General features: G+C 40.0%; 1 protein-coding gene across 4 annotated transcripts in view; it reads left to right on the top strand.

The window, feature by feature from the left end:
* L3MBTL3 (L3MBTL histone methyl-lysine binding protein 3) overlaps positions 1–15,309 on the top strand; it is a 113,913-nt gene that overhangs the window by 23,541 nt on the left and 75,063 nt on the right. For 3 of the 4 annotated variants that reach the window (XM_046677578.1, XM_046677577.1, XM_046677579.1), the window contains exons 4-10: positions 3,653–3,764; positions 4,132–4,206; positions 5,637–5,796; positions 6,923–7,055; positions 8,970–9,054; positions 10,841–10,932; positions 12,989–13,093. In XM_046677578.1, coding sequence (XP_046533534.1) covers positions 3,653–3,764; positions 4,132–4,206; positions 5,637–5,796; positions 6,923–7,055; positions 8,970–9,054; positions 10,841–10,932; positions 12,989–13,093 — 762 coding nt within the window. The remainder of the gene's footprint in view (positions 1–3,652; positions 3,765–4,131; positions 4,207–5,636; positions 5,797–6,922; positions 7,056–8,969; positions 9,055–10,840; positions 10,933–12,988; positions 13,094–15,309) is intronic. The other variant, XM_046677580.1, reaches the window with a different exon arrangement.

Below are 15,309 nucleotides of genomic sequence, written 5' to 3'. Positions count from 1 at the left end.
TAAACAAGCTTTGGAAACTTTACCATTGCCTAATTTGTGTTTTTAAAACGCAAATTAGTATTCATAGGTTAATATCTCAAGGTCAGCCCTAAGAACAGGCAGGCAGTAAGTGGTAGTGGAAAGGGACGTGGTAGGGCTTCCCGTCCCTAAGCAGTTTCTCTGCCTGAACTTCTAATGGTGTCTGAAATTTATCCACAGAGAATTATTTCTCTGGGTCATAAGGATTTAGTCTTTTGGAGTCCCTCCATAACATGCAGATACACTCCTGAGAGCGATAGCATCTTATCTAGTAAGAATAGTTGCCACTTAACGGAGAGCCAGACTCTGCAGCAGCAGCAAAGAAGAACCCAACTGGAAAATTCACCACACTCTTAATGCACAGTTTCGCTTTGTCTTGACTAATGTTCAAATCAGATCATTAGTTACTAATATTCAAATTAGTTACCAAGTATCTTCTCCCATAAAACATATTGGTGAGTAAAACTCACACTTCAACATTGAAAATAATGAATCAAAAATAGTAACCTCAGCAGTGTCTTTTAATGATCTATGGTTAAAGACAGGAAAAAATAGGCAAAAGATCCTTGGCCTCTACAAGCAAAAATAAAGAAGAAAATTGAATCAGCTAAACGTAGTTCAAACCAAACAAACAGACAGAAACCTTTGCAACTGCTTATGTGTTTCAGGCATAATGGTTTCTGATTAACCTGGATTTATCCAGTAACAGAAAAATTTACAAAGTCACCCAGTCTGTTTGATTTTTTTTAAATAAATCCCTATTGTAAAGTTTATGATTTTAATATTCTTGGTTATAGAATGGAGTCACCTGATAAATTTTTATACTGCTTTTTAGATGTCTAGGTTAAAAGAACAGGTAACATTAAGAAAAAGAAATAAAAGTGGTAATATCAAGTTTCCATGGTTCCAGAACCATTTGTAAAAGCTTTACCGGTTTCAGAATGTGAGTGTTTTACTGGGGAAAAAAAAATATTAGGAAATGTGGCACTCTTTCTGGAATTCCAGCTGTGGGACTCCAGTTATGTTAGCAGCACCCAACAACCTATATTGTCCAACATTTTCTATGATAGTAGTAATATTGTGGAAGATACAGTAAATCCAAAGTGAGAAGCCAGAAAAAAAAATGTGATCCTGTATCTTTTTGCATATGATCATATACTTTGGAAACACTTTCAGGTTAATTTTTGAGATAAAGTAACTTTGGTTAGAATAGATGTTCTTTATTTTTTCAGGGTCATAGGGTGCTTTTGAGAATATGATGAAATTTATGAACCCTATCCCCAGAAAAATAGATATGTGCCCATACCATCATTTTGCATTTATTTCATGGGATTCACCAACCCCTAAATCAATCCATGGATCCCTGGCTTACAGGGGTTCACTGTGTCCCTAAGTGTTATTACCTCTTGACTTTGTGCTTAGGTTCTAGGTCAGTTACTAGCAATAAATATTAGGAGAAGGAAAAGATAATGGGATTAAATGTTGTATTGTGGGAATTTCACCTTTTAACTTTGAAAGTATTTGAGCCTAAAGCTTCCAGGTGTCAGAGGTCTGAAGTGCGGTTTGAAAATTCCACTCAGTGCTGTTCTCCTTCTCAGTGTTTGAGATGCACGGTGGCTTGCGGTTTAGCATAAATTTGGAAACTTAAGCCACAGGAGGCTTTCTGTGTAATGTAAATATTTGGTGCTATTTCTCGCATTTTGTATTTGCCTTATAAGTATAAATTAATGTCATCATATACAAATATAACCTTACTTGCCTGTACTGAATTATAAAGTTCATGCCTATTGGTTTTTTGGTTTTTGTAAAAATTTTCATTCAGAATTTATTTTGTCATATTCTTTAATATCATTAATTAATAATCATGGCTTGTTTTTTCTGCTCTTGCCCAGTAGATGGTACTGTCAGCTTTATTTTGGAATAGTCTATTCTCAGAGTTGATCATTTAAAAAAAATTTTTTTTTTCCAAAAAGTAAAGTTATTTTTAGCTCCTTTCATTCCAGTTAACTTTTTGCTACCTCCTAGACTGACATTTTTAGGTGAACACACCTAACCAGGCATAGTCTACATGTGATACCTGGGAACTTGTATCTGGACATGTAATAGGGAGAAAATATTTCCCTTCCCTTATCTATTTCAACTTATTCAGTCTACATGGCTTTTAATCATTGTGGACTATGTGCAGAAACTTACTTAAGGTGCTATTTTCACCTGGTGGAAGGAATAATTATTGGTAATTTTTGCTTAAGATTTTTCTGACTTGTGGTCTGAGTCTAGTTTGGTAAAATAAATCATTCCATTGGTATGTTGACCAAATAGATTTTCTTTAGTTTGGGAAATATAAGGCTTTGTTTCAATACTAAATGTTTGCCTGCTCATATATATTTCTGTGAAAGATCTAAAAACTTTAGGTAAAAAGTTTTATAATCCTTTTGAATTTTGAGCTTTGTAGCTTTTTATTACCTGTTAAAATTAGTGGATTTCTAATATTCTTTCTTATGGAAAAACAGAAGAAATAGAGAAAACTTTGAACTATGAACTAGCTGTTTCAAAGAGGATGGGGCCCCTGCACGTAGGTAGTGGGTAAGCCTTCAACACACACACAGAACAGCCAGGCTGTTGCAGAAACATACTTGGTTTGATGCTTGCCATAAGATGAGAAGGGATTTTCAATATTTGGAGTCAAAATGTCTGAAATCAAAATGCCCTTACTTTCTAGTGATAAAATTGGCCTGTAGCTGGTAGACTAGTTCAGATCTCATAGATATTACACATTGTTTTGGAGGCCTAGAGGTGACTATTCTGGAGAATTCTAAAGAACAATGAGAGAAAGAGGAAGTGGAGTGCTGGGGATCATTGGGCTCATGCTTCAGCCTTCCTCATTCACGTCTTGGAATATAAAGATAAAGATGTGTGAGTCATTATTTTTGGAACAGAGATATTCCTTCTCTGTGAACTGGATGAGACACGTTGATTGCTGGGGAGACAATAATGCCCCTTTTACTAACTTTGATTATTAAATAGCAGTAATATCGAATTAGAAAAAAGTCTCAGCAAAAAAAATGGTGTTTGAAATTTCAGGCCATGTAAGTGAGCTGGCAACTCTCCAGGCCAGTGCAGGGTTGGTTGTTGATACCCTTAAGAAGTGCCTTGCTGGGGCTGGCCGGGTGGCGTAGCAGTTAAGTTGGCACGCTCCACTTGGGTGGCCCAGGGTTCGCTGGTTCAGATCCTGGGCGCGGACCTACACACTGCTTGTCAAGCCGTGCTGAGGCAGTGTCCCACATAGAGGAACTAGAAGGACTTACGACTAGGTTCTACAACTGTCTGCTGGGGCTTTGGGGAGAAACAAAAAGGAAAAAAAGAGGAAGATTGGCAACAGATGTGAGCCCAGGGCCCATCTTAAAAAAAAAAGAAATGCCTTGCTGTTTCATTCTAGTCCCCCTTCCCTGAATTCCAAAATTAGTAAAATGCAAAAGGCTTAATATTGAGAGAAGGCTTCTCTCGATCTAATTGCTTAAATTAACTTTTAAAGCATAATTAATTTGCTTAAAGACTATATATATGTCAGCTATTAAATGATACTGTTCTGGGCTCTTTTGTAAATTTTACCTCCTTTCTACCATTTTGTCACTAGTTTCGGGTAAATGAGTTTGGAGCCCTGGAAGTTATTACAGATGAGAGCGAAATGGAAAATGTTAAAAAAGCAACAGCTACCACAACCTGGATGGTACCAACCGCTCAAGAAGGTAAGAACGGGTCATCTGCGTTGTCATTTCTTTCTTTTGAGAGTTTTAAAATGAGAATATCTAAGGGTTTATAATAGGCTGGAACTTGGAAAAGCCTGGGTGATCTTCATGTCACATGTTCTTAGGTAAATTTCTTTAACGAAACTGAGATGGAACCAGCTTTTAATATTTTAAAGTAACTATAGACTGTCTTCTTTCCTAATGCCAGATCTGTGCTAGAACAAGGTTAATTGGAAATTGTCAAGTAAATCCATGTTGTAATAGCCTACCCAGGTGATTTAGCAAAAGCCTGCCACTTTTTTCTCATCTACTCCGATGGTTGTAACTAACACCTATATGCTGATGACTCCTGAATCTATATCTCCAGCCCCGACCTGTCCCCTGAGCTCCAGGCCCGTATTTCCACCTGCCTACTGGACATCTCCACCTGGATGTCCCACAGGTACCTCAAACTCCACATGTCTGAAATGCGATTCATTTTCTATTTCTCTCTCCCCTCCCCCCAAACTTGCTGTTTCTTCTGTACCCCATATTTCAGTTGGTGGTGGTAGCACCATCCCTACAGGGGACAAGCGAGAAATCAAGGAGTCATCCTGAATTTGTCCTCCCCCCAGCCCCATAGCCTGTTAACTCAATCCTCTTGTTTTTTATTTCCTAAATATGTCTCAGATCTGGCTTTTTCTACTAATGATCACTGCCACTGCCTTAATTTAGGCCCTTACCAACTCTCACCTGAACTATTGCAGACATCTAAAGAATCACTCTGCTCCTGATTTCACCCAATTTATCCTGCTCCCTGAAGTCAGAGGAACTTGTGCAGATGCCTTTCTGACGCTTCACCAATTTCTCATTGTCTCTTGAGCAAAACATGCAAAGATCTGTGCAGCACGCACCCACTGGCCCGCTTGGTCTCTTCAGCTCTCTTCCCTTCTTTGTCCTGTATTCTGACGGTGCCTGCAGCACTGACTTCCGCGTAGTCCTCCCAACACCTCCGGTGGTTTCGTGCTTCTTTGCCTTTGCTGCGCTGTTTCTTCTGGCCAGGATGCCGCTTCTCTCTTCGTCCAGTGGATAAATTCCTCTTTGGCCTTCAAAACCCTGTTGAGGCTTTCTATCAGGAAGTCCTTCCTTGACCTCACCCCAGGCCGAATGAATCACTTCTTCCTCTCTCCTACTTCTGGGACTTGTTCATGCTTCAATTATTGCATGTATCACATTTTATTATAAATATTGGTTTTCTTGCCTGTCTTCTCTTCCAGACTGTGAGCTCTCTTGGGCAAGGTCTGTACTGTCATGATCAGTGTCTAGTGTAAATTGGTGCCTAATAAATGTTTGCTGAATGAATGATGAGCCTAACAATTCAGGCGAAAGGAAATGTGAGTTCCTAAATGATTTGGATAATTATGGTTCAGGAGCTCTGCCACATTAAAGGTAAAATAGAGAGACATTGATTTAGCAAAACAGAATTACTCATCAACAGGTTATAAACATGAAATAACGTAGATAACCTTTTAAAATTTTGTCAAAGATACATCTGTAAAATAGGATTCTGGAGATTGATGGTTTCATCTTCTGCATTTAGTGACTAATGAAATTTTCTTCATTTTACTTTGAATTCTGTAGAAAAAGCCTTGGACAAGCTTTTGTTTATCTTTTCTGCAGAATTTTTTTTGTTGTGTAAATTTATTTGAGTGATTCCTGCCAAGCCCATCGTCTTCTCCCTCTAAAATGCTCTAGTTTGATCATTCATTCATTCAACAAACATTATTCTTTAATGGTGTTGCTAACAAAATTATTAGAAGAAAAAGTTTAAATGTATTTTGGAATATTTTTGGTCGTGGTTTTAATATTTTTATTCTTCTTTTCATCTTGTAGTCTTTTCAGAGAAGACTGGGATGCCTTTCAGGTTGAAGGATCCAGTGAAAGTAGACGGGCTTCAATTCTGTGAGAACTGTTGTCAGTATGGCAACGTAGATGAGTGTCTTTCTGGAGGAAACTATTGCAGCCAGAATTGCGCTCGGCATATCAAAGACAAGTAGGTTTTTGCCCTGTTCCATTTATAAAGTGGTTTTATAGTCCAAGGTCCTGGTGCATGGGAATACAGAGGCTCTGTGACGTCTCTCACCCATTCATGCCCTTTTTTCCGGAGACTTTTTCTTTAGAGTCACATGGACCCTGATGCCATTGCTGGACCTGGTGACTTCGGTCATGTCTGATCTGAGTTGTATGGCCTAAGTCCTACCTGCAGTACAACCTCTGCCTCTTCCTTTAGCCTTTTGCTTACATTTGATTGCTCTCCAGCTAAGAGTATTTAAATTTCTCTGGGCTACATACACATTTTGATAATACTGATGTTTATAGAACCACAGGTTTGTTTATATTTCGGGGGTTGTTAGGTAAATCAGCTAAAACTCCACAAATGAGATAGAGCTTCTGCTCATGGTGACTCAGCCGAGGGAAGATGGCTGTAGTGAGTAGTATGATGGGTTATGTTACTCCTGATCGCAGGCTGGACTGAGGAGTACGAGACAGGGACATCAGCTGTGAATGACAGTGGTGTGCGACTGCCATTTGGGGACCGTCTGACAAAGTTCAGCTTATCCCCGAGAAGGTGTATTTCTTGCATATATTTGTATACTACAAATAAATGACTTGACATTTATATTTTAGTGGAATTTCCTATGTGTTTTAATCATTACAGGCTTGGGAATTATCTGTTTTTGTTGGCCAACTGGTATTTTACAAAGTTACACTTGGCCTATTTCATTTGGACTTGTCGTTCTTAATAATTGCTAGATCTTTGATTTACAATTGCCCCGAAGACTGAACTATCTCTAAATATTTGGTTCTTTTATTAGAATGGATGGCAGATGTGAAATAATTTTAAACTTGTTAGAACCTGTTTCACATATAGTGCTGGTCCCCTTTTGAAATTAATGTATAAGCTAACTTCCACTTTCTACCTTGACAGTGTCATCCATGACGATGGTTTGAATGTTCCTTATTTATGATATTTTAATGCCTCTGCATTTTTCCTGATGGCTAAATATTTTTCCTTTGGAGGGTGACTTTTTTAAAAAAAACTCTGTATTGATAATCAACATGTAGATGTTTGATAGGTATTGTTTCCTGTCACTATTTTGGGTTTATAAACACAACAGAGATCAGAAGGAGGAAAGAGACATGGGAGAAGACAATGAGGAAGAAGATCCTAAGTGTAGTAGGAAGAAAAAACCAAAATTATCTCTGAAAGCCGACTCCAAGGAGGATGGAGAAGAGCGGGATGATGAAATGGTGAGTATCTCTTTCACGACTACCAGGGAGCACGGGGTGCTTCCTAAGTGTAGCATCGCGGTCAAAGGTGCTGGCTCTGCACCCTCTTACGTGACTTCCGGTGCTGATTCCGTGACTCTCTGCATTACCCTCAGCAAGTTAAATGCCTCCCCCTCTGTGTGTCACTGTCGTCATGGCACAATGGGAATACTAAATAATAGTACCCCTTCCTCATGGTGAAGAAGTAGGATGTCCTGGAATTTATTGCTGGAGTGAGAGAGAGAGGCAGCAGCAAAACCTTCAGTTTCGCAGATGAATCTTAAATTCCTCTCGATAGCAAATTGCCGATCCCGTTTTGGTAAATTGCAAACGTATCTCATAAAACTATGTTGAGTAGGTAGAAAATGGCAGATCAATGTCAGCTATATTTTGGGAAAACTAATTCAAAATGTGCTAATCAAAACATACATATCTATCCCTAAAGTATATATTAATGGCTCTATATGAAAAAAGAACTTTGAGGTCTTGAAGCATTTCCCTTGAGATCCATATTGAGCAACAGTTATTTGCTAGTCACTGTTCTAGGAGCTGGGAATACGGGTAGGAATAAGATAGCAGGAAGACTGGGTCTCTCCTTTCAGGGACATTATACTCTTGTTAAGGGGACATGCAGTAAACAAAATGAACAGGAGAAATGTCAGCCTGTGCTAAGTGCTATGCTGGGAATTACAATAGGGCACGAGGATTGGCTGAATGCTTTAAGTGGGGCTGTCAACAAGGCCTCCCAGTGAAGGTTGGCTGTGAACAATGTGATCTGAGTAATAAGAAGGAGCCAGCTTTGTAAAGTTAGGAGTGAGGAGGCCCCTGGGCAACAGAACAGCTAGGGAAAAGTCCCTAACGTAAGAACACATGTATGTAGCATGTTTTATTTGAGGATATTAGAAAAAAAAAACAGTATGGTTGAGCCTTGGGGGTTAGGGGAGAGTGGAATGAGATGAAGCTGAAGAGGTCCCAGCTATGTGGGGCTCTATGGTAGGTAAACCAGAGTAATAAGTTTGCATTTTATCCTGAGTATGATGGGAAGCCATTGGAAAGCTGAAGGCAAGGGAAAACTTTGATAGGATTTATGTTTTAGATTGATCACTCTAGCTTTGACTTGTCAGAGCAAGAGTGGCAGCAGGGAAACCAGTTACAAGTTTATTGGAGTGGACTAGCTAAGAGTGCCATGTAAGATAGAAGTCAGTGGGTTTGGGACAGATGTTAGAGGTAGGGTTGTCAGGATGTGTGAGGGAAAGAGGAATCAGGGATAACTCTTATGTTTTTGGCTTTAACAATTGACTGGATAATGATGCTATTTATTGAGAATGGAAAGGCAAGACTAGAGTATGGAATCTAGAGTTCTTTGGCCATTGTGAGTTTGAGATGTTTGTTAGACATCCTCGTGAAGATCCTAAGTAGGCAGTTGGGTTCCATGAGTGTGAAGTTAGGGAAGAGGTCAGGGCTGGAGATATGAAGTGGGGATATTGGGCATACAGGTGATCTTTAAAACCTAGGGAGAGGGATTCGATAGAGCAGAGAAGGGGACTGGATTGGAAGAGGCATCAGCAAAGGGACTGAGAAGGAGGGGCCAGTGAGGTATGAGGAAAACCAGCACAGGGTGGTCAAGGAGCTAAGAGGGGAAAGCGTTTCAAGGAGACTGGAGCGATATCTGTGCTATTCCAGAATGGAATTCTTGGAAATGTTCTTATTTTGTAATGATCTCAGGCCAAAAGCAACACAGTTCTCAAATGACCTATATTTTTACTTTCCTTGAAACTTATGAAGTGAAATTGAAGAAAAGTACAAAAAAATAATACTTTCTGACAGCTCTCTAACTTTTCGTTAGTGCCAATTTCATGAACTTCTAAAAATCATAATTTTCCTTTCTTATTGTAGGAGAACAAACAAGATGGAAGAATCCTGAGGGGCTCACAGAGGGCCCGAAGGAAAAGACGGGCTGATTCAGCTGTGTTGAAGCAGGGTGAGTTGTTAAAAGAAAGGGTTTTCTTGTAACTTCATGAAAATGAAAATATTTCACCCAGGTAGATGTTTTAGTCTTAATTTTAATGAACACTATGGTACGTAAAGTATTGCTGTGGGTTTTTCTTTGATTAAATTTTGTCAGTAAAAATTAGGGTTTTGAAGAAGTAGATAGGGAAAAAAATGGAAATTAGTAACTTTCTAAGGCAAACATGAGAACATTTTTCTTTTTCCATTGAGCAGGTATCCTCTACTTCTGCGCTTTTACTGAAATCTCTCTTCTTGTTCATTTCCTAAGAATTTTGAGTTTTTAGTGTTTCCTCTCAAACCACAACCTCCTGATGTGGTACCTTTTTTCTTTCATTGTTCCTCAGGCAACACTTTATTCTCATGAAGAATCCAGTTCTCAGGCCCTTCGCTTTAATACTTGACTGGGTTTACTAGCCACCATATTCTGCATGGACCTTAGGTCGTGTCCTCCACTCAGCTTTATCCAGTTGACCTCTCACATCTGCCTGGCCATTCCCTCATGTAGGTCATCCACTTTGTGCAGCCCCTCCTCTGACCTGCCCAGGCATGTTGTCCCTACACATCAGGACCATGAACCCAATGCTCCTCTTTAGTGATTAGATGCATTCTTCACTTGTTCATCTCTTGATTCCTCAAAAAGAGTTAGAGGGCTGGCCCCACGGCTGAGTGATTGAGTTCGCGCGTTCTGCTTCGGTGGCCCAGGGTTTCGCTGGCTCAGATCCCCAGGGGCGGACATGGCACTGCTCATCAGGCCACGCTGAGGGGGTGTCCCACATAGCACAACCAGAAGGACCTACAAGTAGAATATACAACTATGTACTGGGGGGCTTTGGGGAGAAGAAGAAGAAGAAAAAGAAAAAGATTGGCAACAGATGTTAGTGCAGTTGCCAAACTTAAAAAAACAGAATGAGAAATATTTCTGCCCTCCTCAAGCACCCCGCCTAACATTTACCTTCTTGAGGAAGGTTTACCGTCTCAGTACCTTTCTGTGTTTCATCACTGAGATCACTCTGCTCTCTGCCTCAAAATGTCTTTAAGCTTTCTCGTCCTCCCTCTTAATTTCTGCTCTCTGGGCCCTGGCTCTTCTGGGACGTGATTCCTTCAGTCACTGATTTTTCCCCCTTAGGTATTCAGAGTTTTTTTTCTCCTCATCAGTTCCATCTTAGCCTGTTAAAATCTCATCCCCAAAATGCCTTTCCCCCAATTTTGTTACCCATCAAGCTATTACACTCTTCCTTTCATTTCCATTATTTGAATTGATCTCAAGTAAAATCAATATTAGCTGACTCCATATCTTCATCCTTCTACTGTGCAAAGTCTGGCCCTCGCTGGATTGACCCCCCCCACCCTCTAAGATTAGCAGCCCTTCCTTCATCACTCGATGCACTGGACTTGTCTCAGTCTTCAATTTCTTGATCTCCTAGGGAAAATTTTTTGAGCATCCTGCTTCTAGAAGCACTCAATTTCTGTAGCTTCCATGACGCTTTTCTATCTTGGTTTCCTCCTGTGTCTTCTCCAATTTCTCTAAGTTCTTCTGTTTCTTTCTTCAACCCTCATAACTGTGGATGTGCACCACGGTTCACTTCTTAGTTCTTGTTTCTTTGGTAGAGGAGCCAGGAAGAGACTGAGAAATACCAGCTGTGGCGGTAAGAGAAGAGTCAGGCCTCATGATAGTTGGGGAAGTGAGAGTTTGCAATATATTTCTGTGATTTCCTAGATTTGGAAATTCTACCATTTTAGTCGCACTTGCCTTTCAGGTTTGCCTCCTAAAGGAAAGAAAACTTGGTGCTGGGCATCCTACCTGGAAGAGGAAAAAGCTGTGGCAGTGCCAGCGAAACTGTTCAAGGAGGTACGGGCCTTCTGGAGAGCATTGTCTGTAGGGGCAAAGGAGCAGGAATACTGATCTGGAATTAGTATTGGCATTTCCATCCTCTGTTTAGGAATTGTGACTTGGGATAATTTCTCAAACATATTGTTGTTCACTTGTCTACTTATGTGGAGGGGTAGCTAGCATTAATGTATGCACACCTTCCCCCAGGGCCACGTGCATGGGTATACACTGACACGCACACATACTCTCTTCTGTCAACATTTACTGGGCTTTCACTCCCTAATTTTAAGAGGGAAACTTGTACTGCTACTGACAAACTAGTAGATAAATGAAAACCGGCATGAAATTTTCTGTCAACCTCTTGGCTTTGGGAGAATAAAAATGAGTTATTGAGGTTTATGTAATGTCACAACAAAACATCTAAAAATGGATTACTGCATCATCTTAACTATAGTGAACTGTTTTATCACAGGTGATTTAAAATCAGTTAAAAGCACAGACACCAAGTGGAGTTCTGAGTAGGAGCCGCTGCTCCTGTGTTAAAACAGGGGTCAGTAAACTTTTTTGGTAACAAGCCGGTTAGTAAGTATTTCAGGCTTCGTGGGGCATCTGGTCTTGGTTGCAACAGCTAAACTGTGGCTGTAATGAAAGCAGCCAGAGACTGTATATAAATGAGTGGACATGGTTGTATTCCTGTAAAGCTTTAGTTACAAAAACAGGAGGTGGGCTCGCTTGGACCCACGGACCAATCAGTGGTTTGCTGACCCCTGGTTGAAATTATTTTATTTTATCTGCCATTGATCTTGTTGTGTATGTATGAATGTGGGGAGTTTTAAAAAAGTGATGAATAGTAAATGTTAGGATGATTAAATCTACATTAGGAACACGTAACTTGAATCATAGTAATCACATATGAACTTGTTCTATATCATTATTTTCTGTTACTTTAGTCCTTTGCAGAGTAGACTTATTTACCTTTTTTTGAAAATTTCAATACAGCTAATCACTTGAGTCAGTAATCCATTCATGTGTTAAAAGTATAGAAGTACTAGAAGATTTGAGTTTGTCCCTCGGAGCACTGACCTCTAGGTCCCTGTCTGCCCCTCCTGCAGGGGTTCCTGTTAGCAGTTCTTATGTTCCCTTCCTAGAAAATTATCTGTACAGATAAGTGATGTTTATACACAAATCCTCTCCTCCCCATCTTAAACCAAATGATGACATACATGTCACACGTACTGTTTTGGACTTTGCCTTTTTAACTTGGTTTGGAAATTATTCCATCTCGGTTCATGATTCCCTTCATCATTCTTTTATATTAATGCATGATACTGCATCTCATGTCTCTTCCATAATAATTTAAGCTGCTCCCTTTGGGTTGAGATATATATATGTCAACACATGACACATATATGACATACTGACATTTATATGACACCCACATGCATATGACATGCATATGTCAGTCAATAGGGAGCAGCTTAAATTATTATGGAGCAGACATGAGATGGGATACTGTATGTATACATGGAATATATATATATGAATCTTGTGCCATATAAATGTTTTAGTGACTAACCTCTCAGACCTGTCATTTTGCACGTGTGGGTATCTCTGATGGATAATTTCCTAGAATTAGAATTGCTGAGTCAAAGAGAATATTCTTTTTTTATAGCTATCATGGGATTGCTAAAGGTTGTACCAGTTTACATCCCTCCTAGGGACGTCTCTGTGTGTCTGTCTCTAGAGCCTAGCCAACACGGTGTCATCCAACTTTTTGATCTTTACCAACCTGATAGGTGAAAGATCTCTTAGTGCAGTTTTACTTTGTGTGACTCTTACGGGTGAGGTTGAGCATCTTTTCACATATGTAAGATATTTAAATTTCCTTTTCTGTCACCTGTTTATAGTCTTTGTCCATTTTCCATTGGATTATTTGGTGAATTTTTCCTTTTGGACTTTTAAGAGTTATTTATGTATTCAGTTAAATAGTCTTTGTTTAAGAATGGTAATTATTCATATTTTTAACTAGGCCTTCAGAATAAAATACTAAAACTGTGGTGATTTTGCATTTCAGTATCAATCCTTCCCATATAACAAAAATGGGTTTAAAGTTGGCATGAAATTAGAAGGCGTGGACCCCGAGCATCAGTCCGTGTACTGCGTCCTCACTGTGGCTGAGGTAAGCTTTGCTTTGTCTTTATCTCTAAAATAAAACAGTGATTATGGGGTTTTAATAATGAGAAAAGGTGCCATTTGTTGAGTGCTTCCTTCATGCCAAGCATGGTGCCGAGTGTTTTGTGTACATTTACTCATTTAGTCTTTACGAGAACTCTGTGCAGTTCACGTGTTTTCATCTCTGTTCTGTAGATGACAGAACTGAAGCTCAGAGAGTTTAAGTGATGTATACAGGCCACACAGCTTCAAAGTGGTAGAACCAAGATTTGACCCAGGTCCATCTGACTCCGTAGCTTCTGCCATACTGTGTTCCTTAACACAAAGAGCACACCAACAGATATTTATATTTTTTTAGTATTTATAGGTGTCTGTGTGAAATTTTTCAGGAAAAATTGTCCAAGTCAATTGTATATATCTTAGTCCAATGTATTAGTGAGGACACTTCTTATAATTTATTTTTTTCCTCCTGTGCTAGCCTCTACCTTGCTCCATCCCTTGAGCCAGGAGTATATATCTTTTAAAAATTCCCTCCAAAAAAATAGGATGCTCTTGAGTATTAGTTTTAGTTATCATAGTATTCTTTTAGTGACTTAGTGAATTTGTAAGGAGCTTGGCTCCTACAGAACATAGTGACGTCTGATAGCTGGATGATGACAGTCACAGTAAATAATAATGTACAGGTACGTAGAGGGTACCGTGGGACAGGTGCTGAGCAAAAGGCTTTCCATATACTAGCTTGTGTTAGTTCTCAGAACAGTTGAGTTTTATGCAAGCATTGTGAGGAAACAGATTCAGTAAGGGGACACTGCTTTCGAGAAGTTTAGCTATAGAGGAGAAGGGGACCTTTCTAAGGTGTGTGTGTGTTTCAGCTCTTGGTTTTGAAGGAGATTTATTTCAGCTTGTGTAGTTTCTTATTATAGCGGTAATGTTTGATCATCATGAAAACTTCAACTAGCGTAAGAGCATACGTTATGACAAATAAAAGTCCTGGATCCCACCTCGTCTTTTCCTCATTCCATATCCCAGAGATAAAGACCCTAATGAGTTCACTGTGTTCCCTCCAGATGTTTTCTCTGCCTGTAAAATTATGTACACGTATATTTGTCTCTTTTTTACATATAAATGTTGCATAATATTTTGCAACTTGCTTTTCTGACAATGCATCTTTTATATCATATATACATAATATTTTTAACCATTGGATAGTATTCCATTTCACTGAATTGCCATAGTTTGTTTAATTGCTCTCGTATTGATTCATTAACATTGAATCCACAGCCAACAGCCCTGTAACTCCTGCCCAGTGAAGCTTACCTAACGTGCACATGTCCGTAAGCACACCACAGCCTTCTTGCCCTTAGGAACACTAGCCAGCTCTTCAGCACTATGCTTGGGGCCATTTTAAACAGCAAAATCACCAACAGAAAGGACAAATGGGAAAAATGTGGCACTAAATAGACTGTGCAAAGGACACTTGGCTCACAGTGTGAGATACAAAACAAGAAGGCAGTAGCCTTGCTCAGCCTCAGCTGGGAACTTTCACGACGAGCAGCTCAGATCTTTCACCACTCTGTGCGTGCACATGTCCCCAGACACAAGTAGTATTTTGAGTTACAAATTCAATCAAGTGGGTGAGTTTACAAATACAGAACCCATGAATAAGGAAGGTTGGCTTATGTCAGTTTTCCCCCTCAGCACCAGCCCCTAGACCAGGTCTGGGTGCAGGCCAGGGGGATACTTGGGATAATGGAATTTTGTCAGGCAAATGTTTTGGGAAGGACATCAGGGCAACGATTTAAAAATATTGGCAAGAAAATGTTTTAGGTGATTACTAAGGAAGAAAGGCTCGGGGTGAAGAGGAGGCTAAGGAGAAAGTAGAAGGATCAGTGTGAGAGGCTAGAGTTCTCGCTGAGACGGAGGAAGAAGTGTGTGGGGAGTCACGGGGCCAGCAGACTGAATAGGAGGCCATCTTCATGGGGTTGGATGCTTTAATTTAACAGTTGAGAGGCAGGGAACTTTCTGATGAGACAGGCTCCGTGGGAGTGAGCGTTTGAAGTGGAGAGGAAACGCAGGGAGTAGGGGCACCAGGGACTGGATGAGTCATCCATGTGCGTGAGGGAACCACTCAGGACGGAGAGGAAGGGAGGAAGCCAGGGCTTCGTGTCTGATGAGTGAGAAGGGATGTTTGGGAGGTTAGCATTCCGGAGGATGAATGATAAG

This window comes from Equus quagga, chromosome 11 (assembly GCF_021613505.1).
Source record: "Equus quagga isolate Etosha38 chromosome 11, UCLA_HA_Equagga_1.0, whole genome shotgun sequence".
Classification (NCBI taxonomy): Eukaryota; Metazoa; Chordata; class Mammalia; order Perissodactyla; family Equidae; genus Equus; species Equus quagga.
This window is presented reverse-complemented; position numbering and strand designations above follow the sequence as displayed.